The 20,932-nt window shown below is 46.0% G+C and overlaps 5 protein-coding genes across 5 annotated transcripts; 3 read left to right on the top strand and 2 right to left on the bottom strand.

The window, feature by feature from the left end:
- Positions 1-694: 694 nt before the first annotated feature.
- On the bottom strand, positions 695-1,458 carry ACRALDRAFT_2105332 (uncharacterized protein; the record flags this gene model as incomplete). Its single annotated transcript, XM_071023240.1, has 3 exons — positions 695-758; positions 851-1,029; positions 1,117-1,458. The coding sequence occupies 3 exons, from the start codon at positions 1,456-1,458 to the stop codon at positions 695-697; spliced, it is 585 nt and encodes a 194-aa protein (XP_070874831.1).
- Positions 1,459-1,682: 224 nt separating this feature from the next.
- ACRALDRAFT_211025 (uncharacterized protein) lies at positions 1,683-3,287 on the bottom strand (the record flags this gene model as incomplete). Its single annotated transcript, XM_071023461.1, has 4 exons — positions 1,683-1,819; positions 2,457-2,532; positions 3,087-3,119; positions 3,267-3,287. 4 exons carry the CDS (start codon positions 3,285-3,287, stop codon positions 1,683-1,685), a joined length of 267 nt encoding a protein of 88 aa, XP_070874832.1.
- A 2,212-nt stretch (positions 3,288-5,499) lies between these two features.
- ACRALDRAFT_1064194 (uncharacterized protein) lies at positions 5,500-7,459 on the top strand. Its single transcript, XM_071016920.1, has 4 exons — positions 5,500-5,798; positions 5,977-6,100; positions 6,201-6,289; positions 6,364-7,459. The coding sequence occupies exons 2-4, from the start codon at positions 5,992-5,994 to the stop codon at positions 6,769-6,771; spliced, it is 606 nt and encodes a 201-aa protein (XP_070874833.1). The 5' UTR covers positions 5,500-5,798; positions 5,977-5,991; the 3' UTR covers positions 6,772-7,459.
- A 549-nt stretch (positions 7,460-8,008) lies between these two features.
- ACRALDRAFT_1082094 (uncharacterized protein) lies at positions 8,009-10,473 on the top strand (the record flags this gene model as incomplete). The annotated part of the gene is made up of 4 exons (XM_071019254.1): positions 8,009-8,036; positions 8,252-8,361; positions 8,446-8,571; positions 8,704-10,473. 4 exons carry the CDS (start codon positions 8,009-8,011, stop codon positions 9,691-9,693), a joined length of 1,254 nt encoding a protein of 417 aa, XP_070874834.1. The 3' UTR covers positions 9,694-10,473.
- A 72-nt stretch (positions 10,474-10,545) lies between these two features.
- On the top strand, positions 10,546-11,391 carry ACRALDRAFT_2034813 (uncharacterized protein; the record flags this gene model as incomplete). Its single annotated transcript, XM_071020764.1, has 1 exon — positions 10,546-11,391. Exon 1 carries the CDS (start codon positions 10,561-10,563, stop codon positions 11,389-11,391), a length of 831 nt encoding a protein of 276 aa, XP_070874835.1. The 5' UTR covers positions 10,546-10,560.
- Positions 11,392-20,932: the final 9,541 nt, after the last annotated feature.

A 20,932-nucleotide genomic window follows, 5' to 3' on the forward strand; every position in this document is an offset into this window, starting at 1 on the left:
ATGTAATCTAGCTAGATGAATAGTCGGCAGGGGACGTCTTGGAAAAAGGGAAAAAGGTGGAGTCTATCCGTAATGACAGACCCGGACGCGTCAGCTCCGGAAGCTCGGCGACCCTTTTTTCGGGATCATCCCGCACCCCCCAGGGTTGCAAGAGGGCAAGAGGGTGCTAGTTTGATGCGTGGCAGGCGGCTACTCGCGTCTGTCCTGGGGGGGCCAAGGAACTTTTGTTAGTCGTCGCTAGCCAAAATTCTCTGGGCGGGCGGCCTCCCTGGCTCAAATAAATATGAATCGTCAGTGACTAATAATGATCTCCCAACGTCGTCGTGGGCTGCTTACAGTCACCGTGTTTTCCGCACGAGTTTTCGCGGCGTCTGCCAAGGTCTTGGAGGCATGCATCGTCAAAGCGTACATCCAAACAATTAATCGTTATTCTCGTTATGCCCATGTCGGCGGCGCTACGTTGACCCGAGCAGTTGCTCCCATTTTCGCCTGGAGAGTGAGTGCATGACTGCACCTCCATTGGTCAGATTTCTCTTCTCTCCCAAGGGATGTGTGTGAGAGAGGAGAGAGAGGGGAGAGGGGAGAAAGAGGACCTTCATGGCCCCATGGCGTGTCTTCAAATCCTGCCCTCTCCATGGAAGTAATGGAGTTCGGCACAAGTGTAGATGTACGTGTACAGCAATAAGGAGATGTTTCACGAGAACAGAAACTCCTTAAGTACTGGCGAGCCAGAAAACTCGGGGTTCAACATGATACAACTAGTTACTGGTCAGCAAGTCGCACCTAGAGTAGGCTGGCGGCGTTCCAAAGGACCGGATGGAGAAAGCTTGGGTAGAGACAGCGGACATACTTCAAAAAGTACTGAAGGCCTTGTCGCCTTTTGTCGAGAAACTTTGGCCTAAACTTGGATATGACGCTTTTGGGAGGCAACGGAGGCACAGCTGCACCAAAGCTTGGGAACGACATGACGAGTCGGCGTCTGAGCTCGTCGAATTCGGAATATCGCTTCCGGATGTTCATAAAACTCCCCTAGACGAGCCATCAGCATTGTCGACTTTTGACGCCAGGTTTGGCGTTCGCAAAAATCTCCCAGTCACGGGAAGGGAAAAAACTGACTTGCAGCGTCTCAACCCTCACGTTCCAGACGATAAACGCCCCGATTCCCGTTGTGCTACCGTTGACGACGACGTAGTCTGTCACCTCGACACTCTTCGCCCAACACGCCTTATTGCGCTCGTCTTGGTCGCTGGCCTCATTGTCACGCATGGTAATAACCCCCGCAGGAATGGAAGAATCGGTGGATATGTTGGAAATATTCGAGGTGGAACGACGGTGGAGGTTGTCGCTGTTGTGGCTGTTGCTGCGTGACCAGTACGGCGGAGAGGTCGCGAGCGCCGGGGTGCTCGTCTCCGGCCGCCGGGACCCCGCCGAGTCTTCGCTCGCGCGACTCTCAGGCATCCTGTCCCGGGCGTCGGCCACATTTCCAACGTCTAGTGGTGGCGGCGAGGCGTTCGTTTCGGTGGGTTGGCAGGTGGCGGGTTCGGGGCGGCGGTCGCTGGCTTCGCCTGCCACGAGCCCATGGCCGGCTCTGAGAGCTTCGGAGTCGACGGCCGAGTCCATGGATCATGCGGGAGGGCTAGTCGTCGACTGAGTGTTGTTTCTGCCTCGTCTGCCCCGCGTTATTACCCGCGAATTTGCGAGTAATGAGGTTCTTGGGGCGATCGATGTTGGACGACTACCGCTTCGCTGTGGCTCACCCGCCGTTGTTCGTTGGTCGCGACCGGGCGATGCGCCTCAGTCGTGGGGCGAGGTGGAGTGGCTTGACAGTCATGGTTGGTTTACCTAACCGGGAGGAGGGGGGTCCTGGACAGTATAACCCCTAGGCTAACTGTAGAATGACTGGCCTGGTCAGGTTACGTACTTTAATATGTTAAGACTATCATAACCAGGATCTAGGGTGTCCAGGCTGCTTACTGTTTCGGGTCCCTACTATGTCACTCTCTTGCTTATATCACTATAGTTAGTATGGGGACGGCCAGATAGTGACTAGAGGGTACTAGTATAAAGGACTGGTTAGTGGGTCTACGCCTGGACAGTGCATTATAACCTGACAGTCTGTCTCGCCTTGACATTAGAGTCGTGATGGTTTAGGATATCCACCGTATTATAATAACAGGAAAAAAGAGGTTATATATCGGGGGTATGCATCTAGACATTCCGGTACATGTATAGTCACTTTGTATCTATGCTATACCCCTCCTTTTTACCTTAGAATTCTAATATTAGAACATTCCTCTAAAGTACTAAGTCATATACTAGCATAAATAAACCATTTCTATGCTTCCTTCCTTATAAAGTCTTGGTCCTGAAATACGGTCACGATTAATATACCCTTATACTGCTGCTATGGAAGAGGTCTGCCGTGGAAGAGGTTAGCTTGATAGGACTCTGCTTACCTCTGTTATTTTGGAAGAGGTCCTGCTGCTGTGGAAGAGGTCCTGCTGCTGTGGAAGAGGTTAGCTTGATGGGACTCTGTGGATGGGACTCTGTGGATGGGACTCTGCTTACCTCTATTATCGTGGAAGAGGTCTGCTGCTATGGAAGAGGTCCTGCTGCTATGGAAGAGGTTAGCTTAATGGGACTCTGGATAGGACTCTGTGGATGGGACTCTGCTTACCTCTATTATCGTGGAAGAGGTCCTGCTGCTGTGGAAGAGGTCTGCTATGGAAGAGGTTAGCTTGATGGGACTCTGTGGATGGGACTCTGCTTACCTCTATTATCGTGGAAGAGGTCCTGCTGCTATGGAAGAGGTCCTGCTGCTGTGGAAGAGGTCTACTGCAGTTATTATGGAAAAGGAAGAAGACCTAACTGTAGATAGATCTATGGAAAAGAAAGAAGATAGGTAGATAGAAAAGGATCTACGAAGTACGTACGCGTATGCTGCTGCTCCTGCCTCCTGATAATAGCTTCGTTACCTATTATAGAAGGACCTACCGGGATAAAGTACTAGTACTTAATAAATATGTACTTCTCCTGCTATTTTCGTAGAAGATATACCTTAATGATAAGTATATATACTTGCTCACTGTCAGCGGTAACATACTGTCAGCCTCACTATTCTAACAGAAACAGTCAGTGTATTATATACTAGTCAGTCATTTCGTGGGCCTTAGATAACTAATAAAATATCCTATGGTGTATGACAGGGTACCTGTTATAGATACTGTTTTTCGCTGGTTACTATGGACTTTACTGCTTAGAATCACTATGCTAATGTACCTGACCATTTTGATATAATTTTAACCTATAATAGTAAACGCGCTGCTTATGATATCGACTTTCTAGCTACATAATGACCAGCTACCCCCTTATATCCATGATAGTCAGTATAAGAATTGACTGTCCAGGACCCCCTCCCTCCCGGTTAGGTACTTCTTCACCACCGCTTACTCAGCGGGCAATAGATGTACGAATACATTGTACGGAGTACTGTACTCGCTACGTCCGATACTTGATCACAGCACCTCTCAGGGGCCGAGATAATTGAGAAGCTTGTGGACTCCTCACGTATGCCAGAGACAGAAACTTTCCTTTCTCCAAGACTACGAGAGAATTGGCGGAAGTGGAAGACGAAAAGCGCGATGAAGGATAAAGTGAACTGCTGGGCATCAACATCAGCGTCCATTTTCCCTTCCCTCTGGGAACTTGACCATAGGACACCGAGGTCGAGAGTGGTATGTGGAAGCTTGTCGAGATGACACGAGCCTCTTGCAAGTTCGGAAGCAACTTGGTAACTCCGTCTTCGGTGGACTTGGGCAGCCGAGACAACAGGCCAGAGGAACGCCCTTCGCGGATTGAGAATTGACAGTCTGCCGATCAATTCTTATCCTCGTGGAGTCGTTTACTTCGTACGTACGTACCAGAGTAGGTATACTGAGTACGAAGTAAGTGAGCCTATCCCAATTGAACCATCCCGTTTCGGCCTGCAATGTCCGTCAAACGGAGGAGCGGCGAGATATCCCCCTGCCCATCTTCCTTATAAACACCACTCTTTTTTATCTTTCTCACGACCTTCATCGCGACCTGGCCTTTGCCCGCATGCTTTCCCCAGGAAGTGACCCACGTGTATGGTCCAGAAATGGCGACAAATGGCCTGGCCGTCATTGTCCGACTTGCATTGTGAGGGGGTGTCATGCGTTCGACTGATTCCAGGATCGGCGCGACCACGTTCGAAGTAGCTATGCCAACCACGCATACATACTCGGTAACATCATGTGGACGGTGACCTAATGGAATACGAGACTCAAACGGCGGGGCTATCGATGCCCATAACGAGCACTTCTGTGACCGGCCTCCTCGTACCTCGTGTATCTGGGTAGGCCCGGTGCAAACGGGGCAACCCATCGAAATCATACGAAGTAGAACATATCCTTGACATGCCGGCCCGTTGGTTCGGATCGCCTGAGAGATAGGCTACACGGCCGTCAAGTCGATGATCACTGTTGCGAAAGGCGGGGAGTCACCCTACCTGGACGCTAAAACCACCTGCATGCTAAGGAATGCCCGTCAACGTCAACGTACCATACCTAGGTAAGGTAGGTACTACATACCTAAAACCATAGCGTAGATGTCACATGACTGCTGAACCACATCGATGGATTTCTTGCTTTCATAGTCCAGGTTCAAGCTCACGACCTATGTTGTACCGTGATTATCTAGATATTTTTTGGGACGGTATGCCAGTGGAATGGTAAGAAGGAGGGAGTGCCTGTCATGAAGGAGAGCATCGAACGACCGACTCGTTTGTGGCTTACCTATAAGTTACATGGTACCACGAACATAAACCTCGTACAAGGTACAGTGACGAGACAAAACTGTCGAGCCGATGTACTTACAGCACCACGTAATAGGTGTGAGTATTTAGGTACATCGGCTCGACATAAGTGTCGAGTTACTGTACAATGGTGTACCCCGCCCCTGTCTGTTCATTGTCACACCCCGGCAAGTTCTAGACGATATGATTGGTTCTATTCCAGTCCCACAACGACGCTTCAGTCTTGGAATATTCGTATTCGTTGGTATCGGACCAAGGGAGTCCACTGGTAGCAGAGGTAGGTTGTATGTACAGCGTACACGCCGGTAGTACATGCGTACAGGTACGTACTTACATCACCGTCTGGTCGGTGTCTGGTTATAAGAACATAACCAATGTTGCTGCCGGGCTTACTGTGACTATATGTGATTACTGAGGACAGTCCGGAGCCGTCCGCGAGTGTACGTGTATTAGACTGAAATTCCTCAACCGTGCTGATCCCAGTTCTCAGAGCTGGTGATGGTAAGCTGATTGGAGCCCGGGAGAAACCCCCCCTGCTCATCTCCACCAACATTGCACAGGGTGATCAGGCCGAGACACGCCCGGGAAGCGAAAGCTCGTTTTCGCTGTGGGGGTGCTAAAAGTAGGCAAAATGGCATGTTGTAATTAGGTAGGTAGGGTAGGTATCGTGACCAGATCCGAGAGATAGCGCTGAGATCATCCCCTTTTATGCAACCAAACCTTCTGACACTCGTTTTGCTTCTTTTCCTCGCTGGGCCGTCATCGTCACTGCCGCTGTCGCCTCCCTCGTTATTACCTCTTTCTTCTTCCTCAACGGGTTCTTGATCCGTTTGTCCTTCGTTGAATTATTCATCTTGCAATTTGTCCGTTGACTTTCGTCTCCCTTCGTTAATCCCCTACGTTCGTTCGCCTCGAGCAATCCCTATCCTCTCGCCTTCAGCCATCTTTATATCTTCATCGCCTTGTAAGTTTCTTCTGCCCGTCATCCGACGTTCCCTACTAGAATGGAGTCGACAAGTCGCTCGTTTACCCCCGGGAATGCTGCTGTACGAACACCAATGCCGGCTTGTCGGCCGGGGAATGACTTGTGGTCAATATAAGCCAGCAGCGCGGGATAATCCTTGGTCTAACAAGCGTACTAGATCCCAACCTCAAACATGCCATCGTTCAAGAGCGTCTTCCTAGGCGTGGCCGCCACTTTGATGGCCGCTGCCTCGGCTCAAGACTACTGGGTCGAACCAGACACCGTGCCCAAGTCCATGAGAAGTACGTCTGCTCCGCCTACCCTACCGAAACATGGAACGAAAGGAGAAAATGAGGGAGGGAAGCGGGAGAGAAGCCAAAACTGTAGCTAACTGGGTTACAGTCAGATGGTGCGAGGACCAGACGCGAACGTGCCCCTTCATTTGCGAGCAGACCGATCCTCGCCCGCCTTTGGTCAACGAATGCGATCCTGTACGTCGGGGTGTCCCCCCTTCCGTCCTTTAATACGACAGATAACGAGTTGCTAACGGGGATATTCCCTCCAGGACGCGCTGAATTACGGCTGCATCTGCGGCGATTCCAAGAAGCCCAACATGACCGAATATTCCCTGACGCTTCCGTATCACATGTGCACGGAATGGGGCAACCAGTGCGTCGCGGCCTGCAGCGACAGCGCGTGCGCGTCCGCATGCCGAGAGGAGAACCCTTGCGGTGCCCAGAACCCCCAGCGCGTCAACGTCACTTCCTCGTCGGCCACTTCTGAGCCGACGGCGAGCAACACGGCCGATGCCGACGACGGCATCTTTACCGGAATGGCGGGTTCCGAGAATAACAATGACAACAACGACAACGACGACGACGAGTCGGCTGCGTCAGCCATGCAGATGGGCGGGGGCATGGGTCTCGCTCTGCTGATGAGTGCTGTCTTTGGCGGCTTTGCTGTTCTTCTATAAACGGAGACGAGTTCAAAGAGGCTGGATATCGGATAAGAGTTTGTTGGATGTGTCTGTAGTGCAGATGATTCTGCATCGGTTTCATTTGGTCCGATCGATGGTCAAGCGCTCTCGACAACGGTTAACACGGCACAGCACATCCTTGGGCAGGGGCACCATCGAGATGTCCTGATTTTCGATTAATGTCTGTTGTCAGTGGGCTTTTTTTTCTTCATCTTCGCCCAGGTCTATTTGGGGTTCGCGGGATCTGCAAGGCATGGAAACAGGTAGCCAGCATACAGGTAAAATAATGGGATGATATTGTGGGCATAGCTGTTTTTCGAGCGGCAGGTTTTTGTGTAATGCGAAGCGGTAGCTGTCCCATTCTCCTATCCACATTGGAGAGTCGAGTCTGAGACTGCTGGTTGCAGGACAATGGACTGCCATGTTGAGCCGGACAGGAAATCCAATAGGTCAGCGCCCGAGATGTGTCGCCGTGTAAGTGTCAACTCGACCTGAACGGTGTACCAATGATTATGTAATGGACTTTCACGTGTCAGCGGTAGGTACCTATTGTACATACAACGTACAACGTACTTCGTAGGTACTGGTCACGACACTGTCCCAAACCAGCGGTCAAGAACTGATGGGATGGAGAAGCGCGACAGCTATTCAGACCACCAACAGTTGATATACCTACAACGTACACAGAGTGATCATAGTAATGGAAACGATATAACGATTGAAGTACGAAAAAAGTAAGGGAGGCTATGGACACTTTCTTGATGTTGGCCGTTGTAGTGTAGTGTGCGGAATCTCTCACCATCGTACCTATGTACACAAAGTCTAGTGGCAGTTCCTGGCCATTACTCCACTGTGGTTGGCTGTTCCTCCCAAGACCAGGTACAACGTACACACTACCGCACAATGCTGCACTACACGCACCTCGTACACAAGTTCGATACGGTTCTCCTCCAGCCCCTCCTGGTCCCTGGTCCCCGCAGTTTTCCTACCCGCCATTATTACCACCTCGTTCTCAATTCTCAATTTCCAGGGCAATCTACTGTTATTTGGCACGTCGTCTTCTCAAAAACTTTTTTTCCATTCTCCTACCGGCCGAGCCAATGATGCCCTGGGCTCAGAAGTGAACTGTGTCGTAATACCCAAGCCGCCAATTTCACCCATCTCTCCCCGTTCTAGGCCCTCAACGACAAAAAGGACGAAATACCACCGGCCACTACGGGAAATAGAGATCATTATGGGGCCTTCTACTGCCCATGACAAACGTGAGCGTGAACCCTCCTCTCATACCCAACCAAGTATATCTTACTGCACAGACCTTGCGTCGGGGTACAATGCTTTGATCCGATCCTTCGCCCATAAGGTAGCTCTTCCGTCAAACGAAAGCTGTCGGAGGCGCCCCTCGAAATATACCTTTCACCTCTCGACCCAACCTCAACCCGGTCCCCTACTTCACACTGACGCGGAATGTGATTTGCAGGACGAGCTGCTGCCGAGTGCGTCTCGGATGACGCGCTCATACACCTCAAGTCGTACAAGTATTCCTCCATTGACAAGTCGCCCGTGTCGCGATATATCCTCGGTCCTTATGTGCGTCGCCGCCGCCACCGGCCCCCAACGCATCCCACTCATGTATTCTCTCACAGCCAAGAGCTAACAACGACGTCTCGACAGTGGAATGCCGCCGTCAACCTTTTACCATTATGGCTGGCCCCGAACATGGTCACATTGATCGGCTTCTTTTTCATCCTGGCCAACATTGTGTTGCTTGTCATTGTCATGCCCGACCTGGTGGGACCGGTGCGTCTGCCAACATTTCCCTTCCCAGCTTTGTGTCCAGGATGGCACCTGGAAGACACACAGCAGGGGAGAGAGACTGTGAGAAGGGGAATGAAAATCAAAGGGCTGACTGACCCCCGTGAACCACCCTAGGGCCCGTCATGGATCTACTACAGTTTCGCCTTCGGCTTGTTCATGTACCAGACCATGGACAACCTCGACGGCAAGCAGGCTAGGCGCACCCGCACTTCGAGCGGCCTCGGCGAACTCTTCGACCACGGCATCGACTCCCTCAACTGCACCCTCGGCAGCCTCCTCGAGACGGCCGCCATGGGACTCGGCACCTCTCGGTCTGGCGTCTTCACCGCCCTCGTCCCCTGCCTTCCCATGTTCTTTTCCACCTGGGAGACCTACCACACCCACACGCTCTATCTCGGCACGTTCAACGGCCCGACCGAGGGCATCCTCATCGCCTGCGCCGTCATGGTCGTATCGGGCCTCTACGGGCCCGGTATCTGGACCGAGCCCATCGTCGACATCATCGGCGAGAAGTACCTGTTTGGCCTGTCCGCGCTGCTCGGCGACCACTCCATCCGCGACTGCTGGATCCTCATCATCGTCGGCTCCCTGCTCGTCGGCCACGTCCCGTTTTGTGTCTACCACGTGGTCTGCGCCCGCCGCCAAAAGGGCCTCCCCGTGGCTCCCGTCTTCCTCGAGTGGACGCCCATGGCGGTGTACACCCTCGCCATCGGTGCATGGCTCTACTCGCCCCACTCGACCCTCATGCGCGACAACCACCTCGTGCTCTTCTGCCTGACCATGTCGTTCGTCTTCGGCCGCATGACCACCAAGATGATCCTCGCGCATCTCACCCGCCAGCCATTCCCATTCTGGACCGTGATGCTCTGGCCCCTCGTCGGCGGCGCCTTCCTCGGCAACCTGCCGCGCTTTGGCTTCGCGCCCGTCACTGCTCAGTTCGAGCTCGCCTATCTGTACGCCTACTTCGCTTTCGCCTTTGTGGCCTACTTCCGCTGGGCGTACCTCGTCATCACGAGCATCTGCAACTTCCTCGGCATCAACGCCTTCACTATCCCCAAGGAGCGGCAGCTGGAGAACGAAAGGGCATTAAAGAAACGGGACTAGTTCGTCCGAGCGAAAGAAGTCCGGACAAAAAAAAATCGTGCCGCGGGGGCAGGAAGGGTTTCAACATACCTATGAACAGACCTGTGGGCCCCTTGGATGTCAAGACAGGTGGAGAGAGATGCAGACAGTATAAGACTAAGCGTACTGTCTGCCGCGCTGAGACGAGGACGGAACCTACCACGCCAGCGAGAGACGTGAGAGACACGGGGCTTGTTTTGGAGGAAAGAATGTCTGGATCACTATTTGCATTAGCGGGCGACGGGTCTCGGCGTTGAGGAGCAGCTTGTACCATTTTCAACCTGGCGCGAGCATCGCATGGCACGTTTACCATTTACTTACACCACCGTTTCGCTTCCACGATCCACGACCTACGACCCAGCATCTTATCTACTCGAGCATCGAGCGTCAGGGATAATTCAAGTTTAGACACGGTGGACCTGCACCTGAATAATACGCCTACAGCACTGTTCATTACTCAATTCCATGGAGGTCTCCGGCCGTTGGAGTTGGATGATCCTTGGGTGGACGACGGGATGGTTATTGGCCCGGATTGCGTTTCAACCGCAGGCCGTATAGAAGTGATGTTCAGGGACCGAGGGACGCCCCTGAAGACCGTTGCGACGATCAGGGGCACGAAATCACGTGGGACTGCGCTCTTTTAGCCGACCAATGATAGACTGGGCTAGTACATAGAAGTACCAGTGACATGTCCTACTTTTCCTAGGTACAATCATTCATCACCAACATAAAAATATGACTTACAAGGTCTCTCTATAGAAGAAACTGGACGCATGCCCCTGACAAGCACACGACCGGACATCGCCACACATTTGCTGCTTGCCACAAACGAATCACGCGCCAGTCACAATGACATCCCGGCCAATTAACGACGGTTTTTTCGTTCGATGGGCTGTCGTTTTGTTATATAAGCTGTTCTCTATTCGATGGTTCTTGCGGCTTTTCAAGCGCGCTGGCCCGGTTGTCTTCCTGTCCTCACGCGTCTGCATCAAGTCAACCGCATTTACCTCACTTGCCGAAGCATCCGCGATGCGATTCGTGGCCGAGAATACTTCCATTCCGGTTCCAAAGGTGTATAGCGCGTTTGAACACCAAGGGCGCGTGTACATTGTCATGGAACGCATTGACGGTGTGTGTCTTGCCCATGGGTGGCTTCAACGTACGCCCGAGTCCCGTTCCCGCATTCTCAATAGCCTTCAGAGCATGATCCAGCAGCTCCGCCAAATACCAGCCCCTACAGGCTGTGGAGTATCCAATGTTGATGGGGGTCCGATATACGACCAGCGACTTCCTGGCCCCAAGCACTGGGGGCCTTTCCGCACTATCGATGACTTTCACAGGAAGCTCCGCGCGGACCTGGACGAGCCAGAGCTCGCTGGGACCCCCCCGATACCAGAGCTTGGTCGTCTAATCTCCTTCCACAGGCAACCATGGCCTTCTCCTGTATTTTCGCACGGAGACCTGAGCTCCTTTAATATTCTGGCCTGTGGCGATGACGTCGTTGGCATAGTCGACTGGGAGACCGCAGGATGGATGCCGCTGTACTGGGAATATACGTGCGCATGGAATGTGAACCCTCAGAACCAGTTCTGGCGGGATGAAGTGGACCGGTTCCTCGAGCCGTTCCCGGAAGCGCTGGCAATGGATGCTATTCGAAGAAAATACAATGGAGACTATTGACGGGCGTGTGAGTTGCCTATTTCATCGCAGGTACCTGCGGTCGGCCGTTTTCTGCTAATTGTAGGTACTGCTAAGTTCCGTGACTTGCTTCCACAGTGCCGTACCAGGTACCGCAAACTTAACAATTATTGTAGATACCTTAACAATATGATAGATACTTCATTATGTATGGAATAATCTATCGCATCAGGAGTCCGCTTAAATTTATCGTATAGGGAGCCAGCTAAAAGTCGCAGTCGCGCCCAAAGGGCGAGCTTTAGCTTATATAGGCACTTTACCTCTTTCTATAAAATAAAAATACGTACAGTATAATATAATATAGCCGGTATTATGCCTTCTACGTTATCTTAGTGTGAGCGGCTGGTCACGAGTTGTTTATAGAGTGAGGCCGAATAATTGAATTATCTAAAGCTAAGGAGAAAAGAAGGAAAGGGGAAAACTCTATAAGTGCCTGCGACCTAAATATAATATCGCGGCGACTTACTAGGAGTATACTATAATTAGTCGGAAGATCCGGTGCTTTACCGGGATTATCTCTACGGGGTTAGCCCGTAATATTACCCCCCTCCCCCCTCGGTAAGTCGTTAATCTTCGGTATAGGTTTATAGAGCGTTATTATTTAATCGAATAACGCCTTTTTATTAATTAAATAATAACCCTTAATAGCTTTTTAATCCTAAATAACCTCTTTATTCGTTAAAGAGCGCTTAAGGTAGGCCTTTATAGTTATACGATTAATTAACGTATTATATACGGCTATTATTATTATTTATAAACAGGTTATAGGATTATTCCTTTTATATAAGGAACCGATATACGTACCTTCCCTGACTATATAACTCGTTTATTAATAATACTAACTTTACTATTACCTCCGTTATCCCGTTTTTTCTTCTTTTCTTTAATAATATCCTTTACTATTAGTAATACGTTTTCTATCGCCCACTACCTTTTCGTATACCGTTTTATTATTCTAACCCCTTATCTCTTTTTTTAAAAGATATTTAAGTTTTTAGGATTATCTCCGGCCCCTAAGGTACGTTTCCTATTCTTCTTAAAAGCTTCGCGCGACGTTTACTAACTTATATATATAATATAGGGGGCTAATAATAATAATAATAATAATACCGGTAAGAAGGCACCTGCTCCCGCCCTGGCTAGTAAGGAGATTACTTCTCCTGCCTCGGCTATAGACCGCCGCGCCTAGCTAGCCCGAGCCGCTAAGGCTAAGGGTAAGCGTTCCACAGGCAAAGCTTCTATAGTGGTTAAGAGCCCCGCGAAGCGTGTTTATAGAATAAAATATCCTCTTAAAGGGACCCGTTTAGTCTTTTACTACTCTTATATAAAGGCTATTATAAATAGCTAGGATAAATAGCGCTACCGCGACTAGTCGGGACCCGGAGTAAGGATACCTAATCCTAAGTGCTATAATTACTTAAAGGGCGGTTATAAGTGCGTTCTTTCTCCGCCTAGGATAACTAGTTTATCGGTAGTACTCCTAGAGGCGGCGAAGGTAGTTAATAATAACCCCTTTTATAGCCCTAAGGCGATAAAGGCGCTTATAGCGGCTTATTTAGCCTTTTAGAAGGCGTCCGGGGTTTTAAAAAAGACCTTTAGCACTTTATAAGAGGATAAGCCTATCTTAACGCTTATCGACTTAGGTACCGATAAGCCTTGCTTATCGGTATAAGCCACCGCCTCCCCCCCCTATAGGGACTTTTATATTATAGCAGGTAGACCTATACTTAGTATAGCGCCTCCTACTATTATTACGCCTATTCCTAGTATAACGATTACCTTTATAGGGGTAAAAGGCCTACGCCGGCTTAACCGGTTCTTATAGGTGGTTAAGAATATTATAGGGGTTATTTATATTAAGGTAAAGGATATCGAGTCCTTTAAGGGAAAGAAGAAGGATAGGCAGGCTAAGGTTATAGCGTTTATATCGTCTCCTATTATCGCTAAAAGCGTTAATAGTCGCGAGGACGCTTATAATAATATTAATCTTAATACCTAAACCCGGTAACTAGGGGCGGGGCTTATCCGCCCTAACTTAATTAATATAAACGGCTTTATTATTATCCTAACCTTTACTTAACCCTTACTACCTTTCCTATAACTCTTTTTTTTCTTATACTATTTATATAATCCGTTATTAGCTTTAATCGGGCTATACTTCTTTTTATAATAGTCTAGAGCGGTTAATTCTTATAAGGACTTTATCGGTTCCTAAGATATCTAGGCGTATCCTTCCTACTTTACTAACGCCTCTCTCCTTACGCCCTTACCTACCCTCTTATTCCTAGCGTATAAGATTTCCTTTACTGTCTATTCGTCTTCTTTAAGGCCGTTACGAATTAGTCCGGGTTAGGGGTTATATAGAATTTAACTAGGAAGCGGGTCTTCGCTTATATATCGTAGGAGGTCTATATAAAACCTTAGGTATATATTTAAAGGCACGTCTAGTTCTATAATATACGGGTTAATAACCTTAGTAACCCTATACTTTTAGTATAGCTAGCTTAACTTATATAACGGTCTTAGGGTAAAGTAGTTCGTGAGTAAGAGCTATATAAGGTCGCCTTTACGAAGGCGTTTAGCGGGGATATAACGCTTATTCGCCGACTCTTCCTATTATAGCTATATAGCCGCTATTAAGGCTTAGGCGAACTCTATAGCTTCTTAGAGATAGCGAAGTAGGTTATAGGCTACGAACTCCCGAGTATCGCTACTTAGTTCCTTATGGATCTAGATCGGGTTAATATAGTATCCGTGTTTAAAGAAGAACGGGCTTATCTTAGTAGTAAAGCTCTCTTAGTTATTTAATGCTAGTTAGGCGGTAGGCAGTAACCTATCCTAATTATCTTAGGTATAGCAGATAAAGGCTTAGAGGTACGCCTATACTTCTTAGTTCGCTTATTCGGTGGCTCTATTAGTCTAAGGGTAATATATAGTGCTTAATTATTATTTGATTTTAGTTAATTTATAGAAGTATCGCTAAAAGCGACTTATCTAGTTAGAACCTTTATTATTTACGATTACGCGAGGTATACTATAAAACCGAAGATAATAGTATAGGAATTATTCGGTATAAGCTTCCGCCTTTATAGAGTCTATCGCTTTAAGGGTAATAGCCTTTATAAGTCGATCGGTTATAACTTATAAGTATCTATACTTTTTCTCCTTAGCGGGGGGTAAATCCGTTATAAAGTCTATTAATAGGTTACTCCTTATTTATTCGGGAATCAGGAGTGGTTTTAAGAGTCCTTATTAAGCGTTCCGCCACGTATAGCTCTAGTTATAAACGTTATAGTTACGTATAAACCTATATACGTCTCGGTTTATTCCTGGCTAGAAGAAGCGTTTTGTTATAAGGGTAATTATATTATCTTATCCCGGGTAACCTCTAATTATAGAGTCGTGTATAGATTAGATTACTCGTGTTTATAATATACTCCTTTCTTAGGCTCCTAGTACCTATAAGTAATCTCAGAATATTAGTAGTCCTTATAAGGTAATCCCGTATTCGGTAATCTAGGCTTAGAGACCTAATAAGGGGGAAAACTATTAATCGCCTTTAGACACGGCTTATATAGCTTAGCGATATTAGTTATCTTCTTCTACTATAGCGTTCTATAGCTATTATAATTTATTATTAGCTTTAAATACTCGTTATAGGTATTCGCGAAGGAGGCGGATCTTTAAGGGAATTAAGGTCTTAGGGATTAACTATATATATCGCGCCTATTCCTATTTATCGGAGAAGTCCTTTAGTTTATCTTATTCTTTTCGCGAGAAAGCGTTGGCGGTATAGTTATCGGCACCCTTATAGTATTCTAGTATAAAGTCGAACTAGGCGAGCTTGCCGGCCTATCGGCTTTATCTCTTATTAAGTATCTTCTTTATTATAAAGTATTCTAAGGCCTTATAGTCGGATAGGATCGTGAAGCGACTATAACTTAGGAGCTCTGCTTTCTAATACGTTACGTAACTTATAATCGCTAATATCTCCTTATCATGGATAGGGTAGTTATACTTAGCTCCTATAAGTCGCCTCGAGTAGTAAGCGATTATATAACGACGTCCTTATTCGTCTTCTTAAACTAATACACCTCCTAGTACGAATCCTAAGTAGTCGGTTTTTATAAAGGTCTTATTACTTAAGACCTATTATCGTAGGATCGGTTCCTCCTAGAACCTCTTCTTAACCTCTTTAAAGGCCGTTTATTTATTAGGACCCTAGGAGAATACTCGATCCTTCTTTATTAGTCTTATTAGGGCGGATATAATATAGGCGAAGTTCTTTATAAATATACGGTAATAGTTTATAAAGCCTAGGAAGCTTCGGACTCCCTTTACCGAGGTTAGGGCTTCTTACTCTTAGATCGCCTTTAGTTTATCGGGGTTATATAAAACGCCCTAGCCGGCGGTAACTATAAACCCTAAGTACTTCACGGTCTTTACGCTAAACTCGTACTTTGCTAGGTTAAGCGTTAATCCTACGTCGCTTAGCGATTATAGTACTAGGTTAACCTTCTTCTTATAGTTATAAAGGGATCCGCTTAAGTAAATTAGGATATCGTTAATATATACGGTAATAAAGTCGTTAAGGTAGCGTTATAATATCTTATTAATATATCGTTAAAAGGACGCGGGGGTGCTACTAAGTCTAAAGGGGTATACTAACTATTTAAATAAGCCAAATTAAGTTCGGAACGCTATCTTCGCTTTATAGCTAGCGGCTATTCGGATCTTATAGAATATAGTAACTATATTAAGCTTCGTAAACCACTTAGCTCGCTCTAGGTTTCGGAGTATCTCCGTAATTAGTAGGAGAGGATAACGGTCTTTTTAGGTGATTATATTTAAGGCACGGTAATTATAATAGAATCGTAACCCTCCTCCTAGCTTCTTTATAAATAGAACTAGAGCTTTAGCGGCGGAGCTACTAGCTTATATAAACCCCTTATCGATAAGGTCGGTAAGGGTCTTCCGTAGGACTAAGAGTTCCTCTCTGGATATATTATAAAGAGGGCCCTAGGGTAATTGTAGCTCCTTACCGTCAGGCCCTTATATAAGGTTTACTTCGTGGTTAACCCTAGGTCGATAAGGGGGAAGGCGGTTTACTTATAAGTCGGAGAATTGGTCCGGAAATCGTTATAATATCTCTTTTAGGATATACTTCCGGGGGTCGACTAGGGACTTACCTTAAAGGGCCTTATCGATATCCTTAATACTAATAGTATAGAGCACGAGTTCCTCTTTACTAAACCGTTATCTCCTTTATAATCGCCGTATAATACTAGCGAATACTAACCCGGTTACTACTTAAGCTTTACGGATAGCTTTAATATTATTAGGTTTTTCTTCGCCTTAGAGTCGGATATCTATCCGGGCCACTCTATAGTAGAGGCGATATCTTTTCGCGTAATAAGTAATATTATTATATTCTATTTATAGTTTTCCTAGGAATATATTATAATCTAATCCTAGTATTATATAGGCGAATAGTCGTTATATATATCCACTAATCTTAAGATCGTATACAGCGATACCGGAACTCTTTATAAACCCTATAATATTAAAGAACCCCGAGAAGGGTCTTCTAGTCTTATCGACTAATAGGAGGCGGAGGGACTTTATAAGATATTCACTTATAGCTATATAATAGTTATATCTAGTATTTATAAGAGCGGTAATTAACTTTTTATTAATCCGCGCTTATATAAAAGCTAAATAACTACTACGCGACTATAATATAAACTCTTTTTAATCCCTTTATTCTTTTATAGTAGGCTCTAATACCCGTTTTTATACTAAAGCTATTCTTTTTCCGAGTCTTCGTCGTTATCCGTGACTCCCGTATAGATCGTCTTATTATCCGAGGCTACTAAGACCTTCGCTACACGGTTCTCTTTATAATCCTTAGCGTCTTTTTTCTTTAAGCGGTATCTTTTAGCGAGGTATCCTTTCTTTCCGTAGTTATAGCACTCTCTTATCTTTTTCTTCTCGGTCTATACTCGATTAACTCCTCCTATCTTTATATCGCCGTCGTGATTATAAGCGTAACTATTATTATTATTATTACGTGGCGCTTAGCCGAACTATAGCCTCGTAGCGAGGACTTTAAGTCTCTAAGCGATGCTTTATACTTCGGTTACCTAAGCGTGGTAGTTATTTAGTAGTTTTATGGTAATAAGGGCGGCGCGGAGGCGACTACTAAGAGCTCCCTCTAGGAATATAATCTTTATAGTATTATCCTATTAACCTCCCCTAGCGAGAGCGAGCTATTATTTAAAACCGGGTATAAAGCTTCTAAACGCTTAGTCTTTACGCTAGCGTAACGTTCTTAGGGCGTTAGCCGTATAGGGTTATTTATTAACGTCTTTATATATACGGTTAAGGTAATTAAGGAAGTCTTCGGGGTTATATTAACTATCGGTTCCGCCTATGGCCTAGAAGGAGGCGATAACGTGGCGGGGAGCTTTATCTAAGTAGGCGTTAATAAAATACCACTTCTTATAAGCGTTCTAGAAAAGATATTAATTAAGTAGGAGCTTTTCGCGAATCTTAAATAACTAGCTCGCGTACTCGGAGCGTTTACCGTTAAACTTTTAGGGTAGTAGAAGTGCTTTAGTCCTAAGGTTCGGAATAGGCGTTATATCGGGTATAGGTATAGTAATAGGAGGCTAAGGGCCCTATATAGTCTTTTCTAATAGTATAATAAGATAAGGCGTGGTTATATATTATTAGTTTTATATCGCCTATAATAGCTAGTTAATAGCGTTCTGTTATTTTTAGATCTAGGTAGTTAAGGTCGTGACTTAAGTCTATAAAGGGTTAATAATCTCCCTCCTTTACTCTATAGCCTTAGGCGACTCGCCCGCTAGGCGTGACGGAGCGCCGGGAGGTGGATCGAAGTAATAGTCTATCTTTATTAGCGTAGCGTATAGGTTTCGCTTAGCTTTAGATATATAAGCCGCTAGTCACGAGTTATTTATAGAGTAAGGCCGAATAATTAAATTATCTAAAGCTAAGGAGAAAAGAAGGAAAGGGGAAAACTCTATAGGTGCCTACGACCTAAATATAATATCGCGGCGACCCACTAGGAGTATACTATAATTAGTCGGAAGATCCGGTGCTTTACCGGATTATCTCTATAGGGTCAGCCCGTAATACTTAGTAAGCTTAGACCACCCTAGGGAGAGGAGTGTGGCGTAGTATATATAGGAAATGGATTTATATAGAATTACCGGTATAGTATATTATAATAAAAGGAAAGTCCGTAGACTTTAGTTAAGGAAAAGATATTATAGAAAAGGCTCGATAGCTTAGTATCGCAGAGTAATCGCAGTATATTCGTTAACTAAGCACTAACTTTAAACCAAGACTTTAACTTAAGGGATTAAACTAATCCCTTATCGTACGCATAGAGATAGGTTCGGATCGGTGGTCCGTGCGCGGCCATCGGTCCGACTATATGCCGATGGTTCTGCGATTATCTCGTTATACTACCCCCCCCCTAATAAGTCTAGTCCCGCAGACTTATATTATTATAATACCTTTAATTACGCGTTTATCGCGATTAATTATCTCTATCTGGTTCTATATAAGCCCTTATTAAAACCCGTAGGAAAAAGAGTGGCCGCTCCCTTATTTCCTTATTCGTCGGCGTTCTATCGCCGACTATATACCTCATGATTTATCCGAATATTACTATAAAAACTCCGCGATGCTTATTATTATTGCCTATAGTTATCTAACCTTTCGCGGCTATTATACCTAGCTTTAGGTAACCGTTTAGCGATAAGTATATAGTTCTTCGCGTAATTTTCCTTATAGCTCCTAATTTTCTTCCTATAACTATCTTCTATTATTATAATCGCCGACTTCTCGCCGATTATTCGTTTATTTATCTTAATTTTATTATCGCTATTATTATTATTATTATTAACGCCGATCGCTTATCGTTATATCGTCGGTTAATTTATAAGTCGCTATTACTCTTTATAAGCTAAAATACGATACTAATAAGGGCTAGGAGTCGGCCCTCCCTTATAAGGCGCCCTGCCTCTTCTATATCTCGCGCCTAGACTCCTATACCGGTATTAATTATTTTAATAAGGCTAGCGATAGCACGGGTACTAGCCGTTACGTTACTTACGCTCGCGGCTATTAATAATATATCGCTATACGTTCGCCGATTATTTAGCGATTACCTATACTAATTAGTTTTAGATTCCCGCCTTTATACTAGGTGTTACTTAGCTACTTTAGAATAGCAGTAAGCAGATCTATATATTAGACGATAACCTAACGCCGATGGCTTAGCGCCGTGGCTATAAACGTATTTCTAAAGCGTATAAGTGGTTCCGTGTAGTTATAGACCGTGGAGAGAAGAAGCTCTCCGTAAAGAATATAAGTCGTTTAGTCGGCGATCCTTCGGCTATATTCTAATAGTTAGCAGGTTTAAACGCTCGTTTTAGATAAGATTTCTTCTCTTTATTCGATAATAACGGTTAACTTTATATATCGATTAGGTCGTATTAACGACGCCGAAGCTTCGGCGCTATTAGACCTTACTCGCCCTCCCCGTAAGGACGATCTCCGCGACGTTAAATCGCTTATTACTTTTATTAAGGATCTAGCGGCTAACGGTTACTACCCTTTTAATTATAAAGGACGTTTAGGGGGCCTGGATACCTTCCTGGTCCTTAATAGTCTCGCTGACCTTTTAGCGGCTATTAATAACCCCTAGCGCCCTATTTTAGTATATCGCTTTACCGGCCGCTTAGCGGCTACTCGTTATAGGCACGCCTCCGCTAATAGTAATAATCCTTTTACCGATAGCTCTAATAAGGCTATTAAGCCTACTCCTCGTCCCTCCACGGCTTATCCCCGCCGCCTAGCTCGTCGTTAAGCTCCCGCCGCTTTGTCGGCTATTAGTCCCCCGGCTCCGGCTAGTAATACCGAGTATACGCCGCCGAATTTTGCCTTTTCCGATAAGGAGGATATCCCCCGTTATCGTATCCGTACGCCTTATCGCTATACTACCGCTACTCCGTCGGCCCCCGATAATAATAACGATACCGCCGTTAATATTAACAAAACCGATTTCTACGGTTTTAATAACTAATTAATTTTTATTCGCTAAGCGTTCGCTAGTAATAATCGCCTAAAATAGCGTTAAACTTTATTCTAATAGTCTAGGGTTTTTATTTTAGGACTAGGCGGGGTTTAACCCTATTCGTTTAGTCACTATAAGGGAGAAGGTTATTATAACCTATAGTTAAGTTCTTATTTATATCCGATAACCCTTTAGCGCCTTATACTATCTCGTAGTCGTCCTACTTTTTATATATATGTTTTTTATGCTTCTAGTACCTTTTCCGGATCCCTAGAGCGTTTTCTAGGTGGTCCTCTGGTTCCTAGGTATTATATTCTACTGGCTAGCCTACCTACTTTATAAGATAGAACGTTTTCCCTTATTCTTCTTTATAACTAACGATATCCTCTACCTCCTATTTATCTTACTCCTCCT

This window comes from Sodiomyces alcalophilus (genome assembly GCF_042370955.1).
Source record: "Sodiomyces alcalophilus JCM 7366 unplaced genomic scaffold ACRALscaffold_4, whole genome shotgun sequence".
Classification (NCBI taxonomy): Eukaryota; Fungi; Ascomycota; class Sordariomycetes; order Glomerellales; family Plectosphaerellaceae; genus Sodiomyces; species Sodiomyces alcalophilus.

Excerpts from the sequence above, each read along its gene's own strand:
- ACRALDRAFT_1064194 (XM_071016920.1), top strand. The coding sequence starts at position 5,992 with ATGCCATCGTTCAAGAGCGTCTTCCTAGGCGTGGCCGCCACTTTGATG. Across the intron at positions 6,101-6,200 it reads CGTGCCCAAGTCCATGAGAA|TCAGATGGTGCGAGGACCAG; the intron begins GTACGTCTGCTC and ends ACTGGGTTACAG. Across the intron at positions 6,290-6,363 it reads TGGTCAACGAATGCGATCCT|GACGCGCTGAATTACGGCTG; the intron begins GTACGTCGGGGT and ends TATTCCCTCCAG.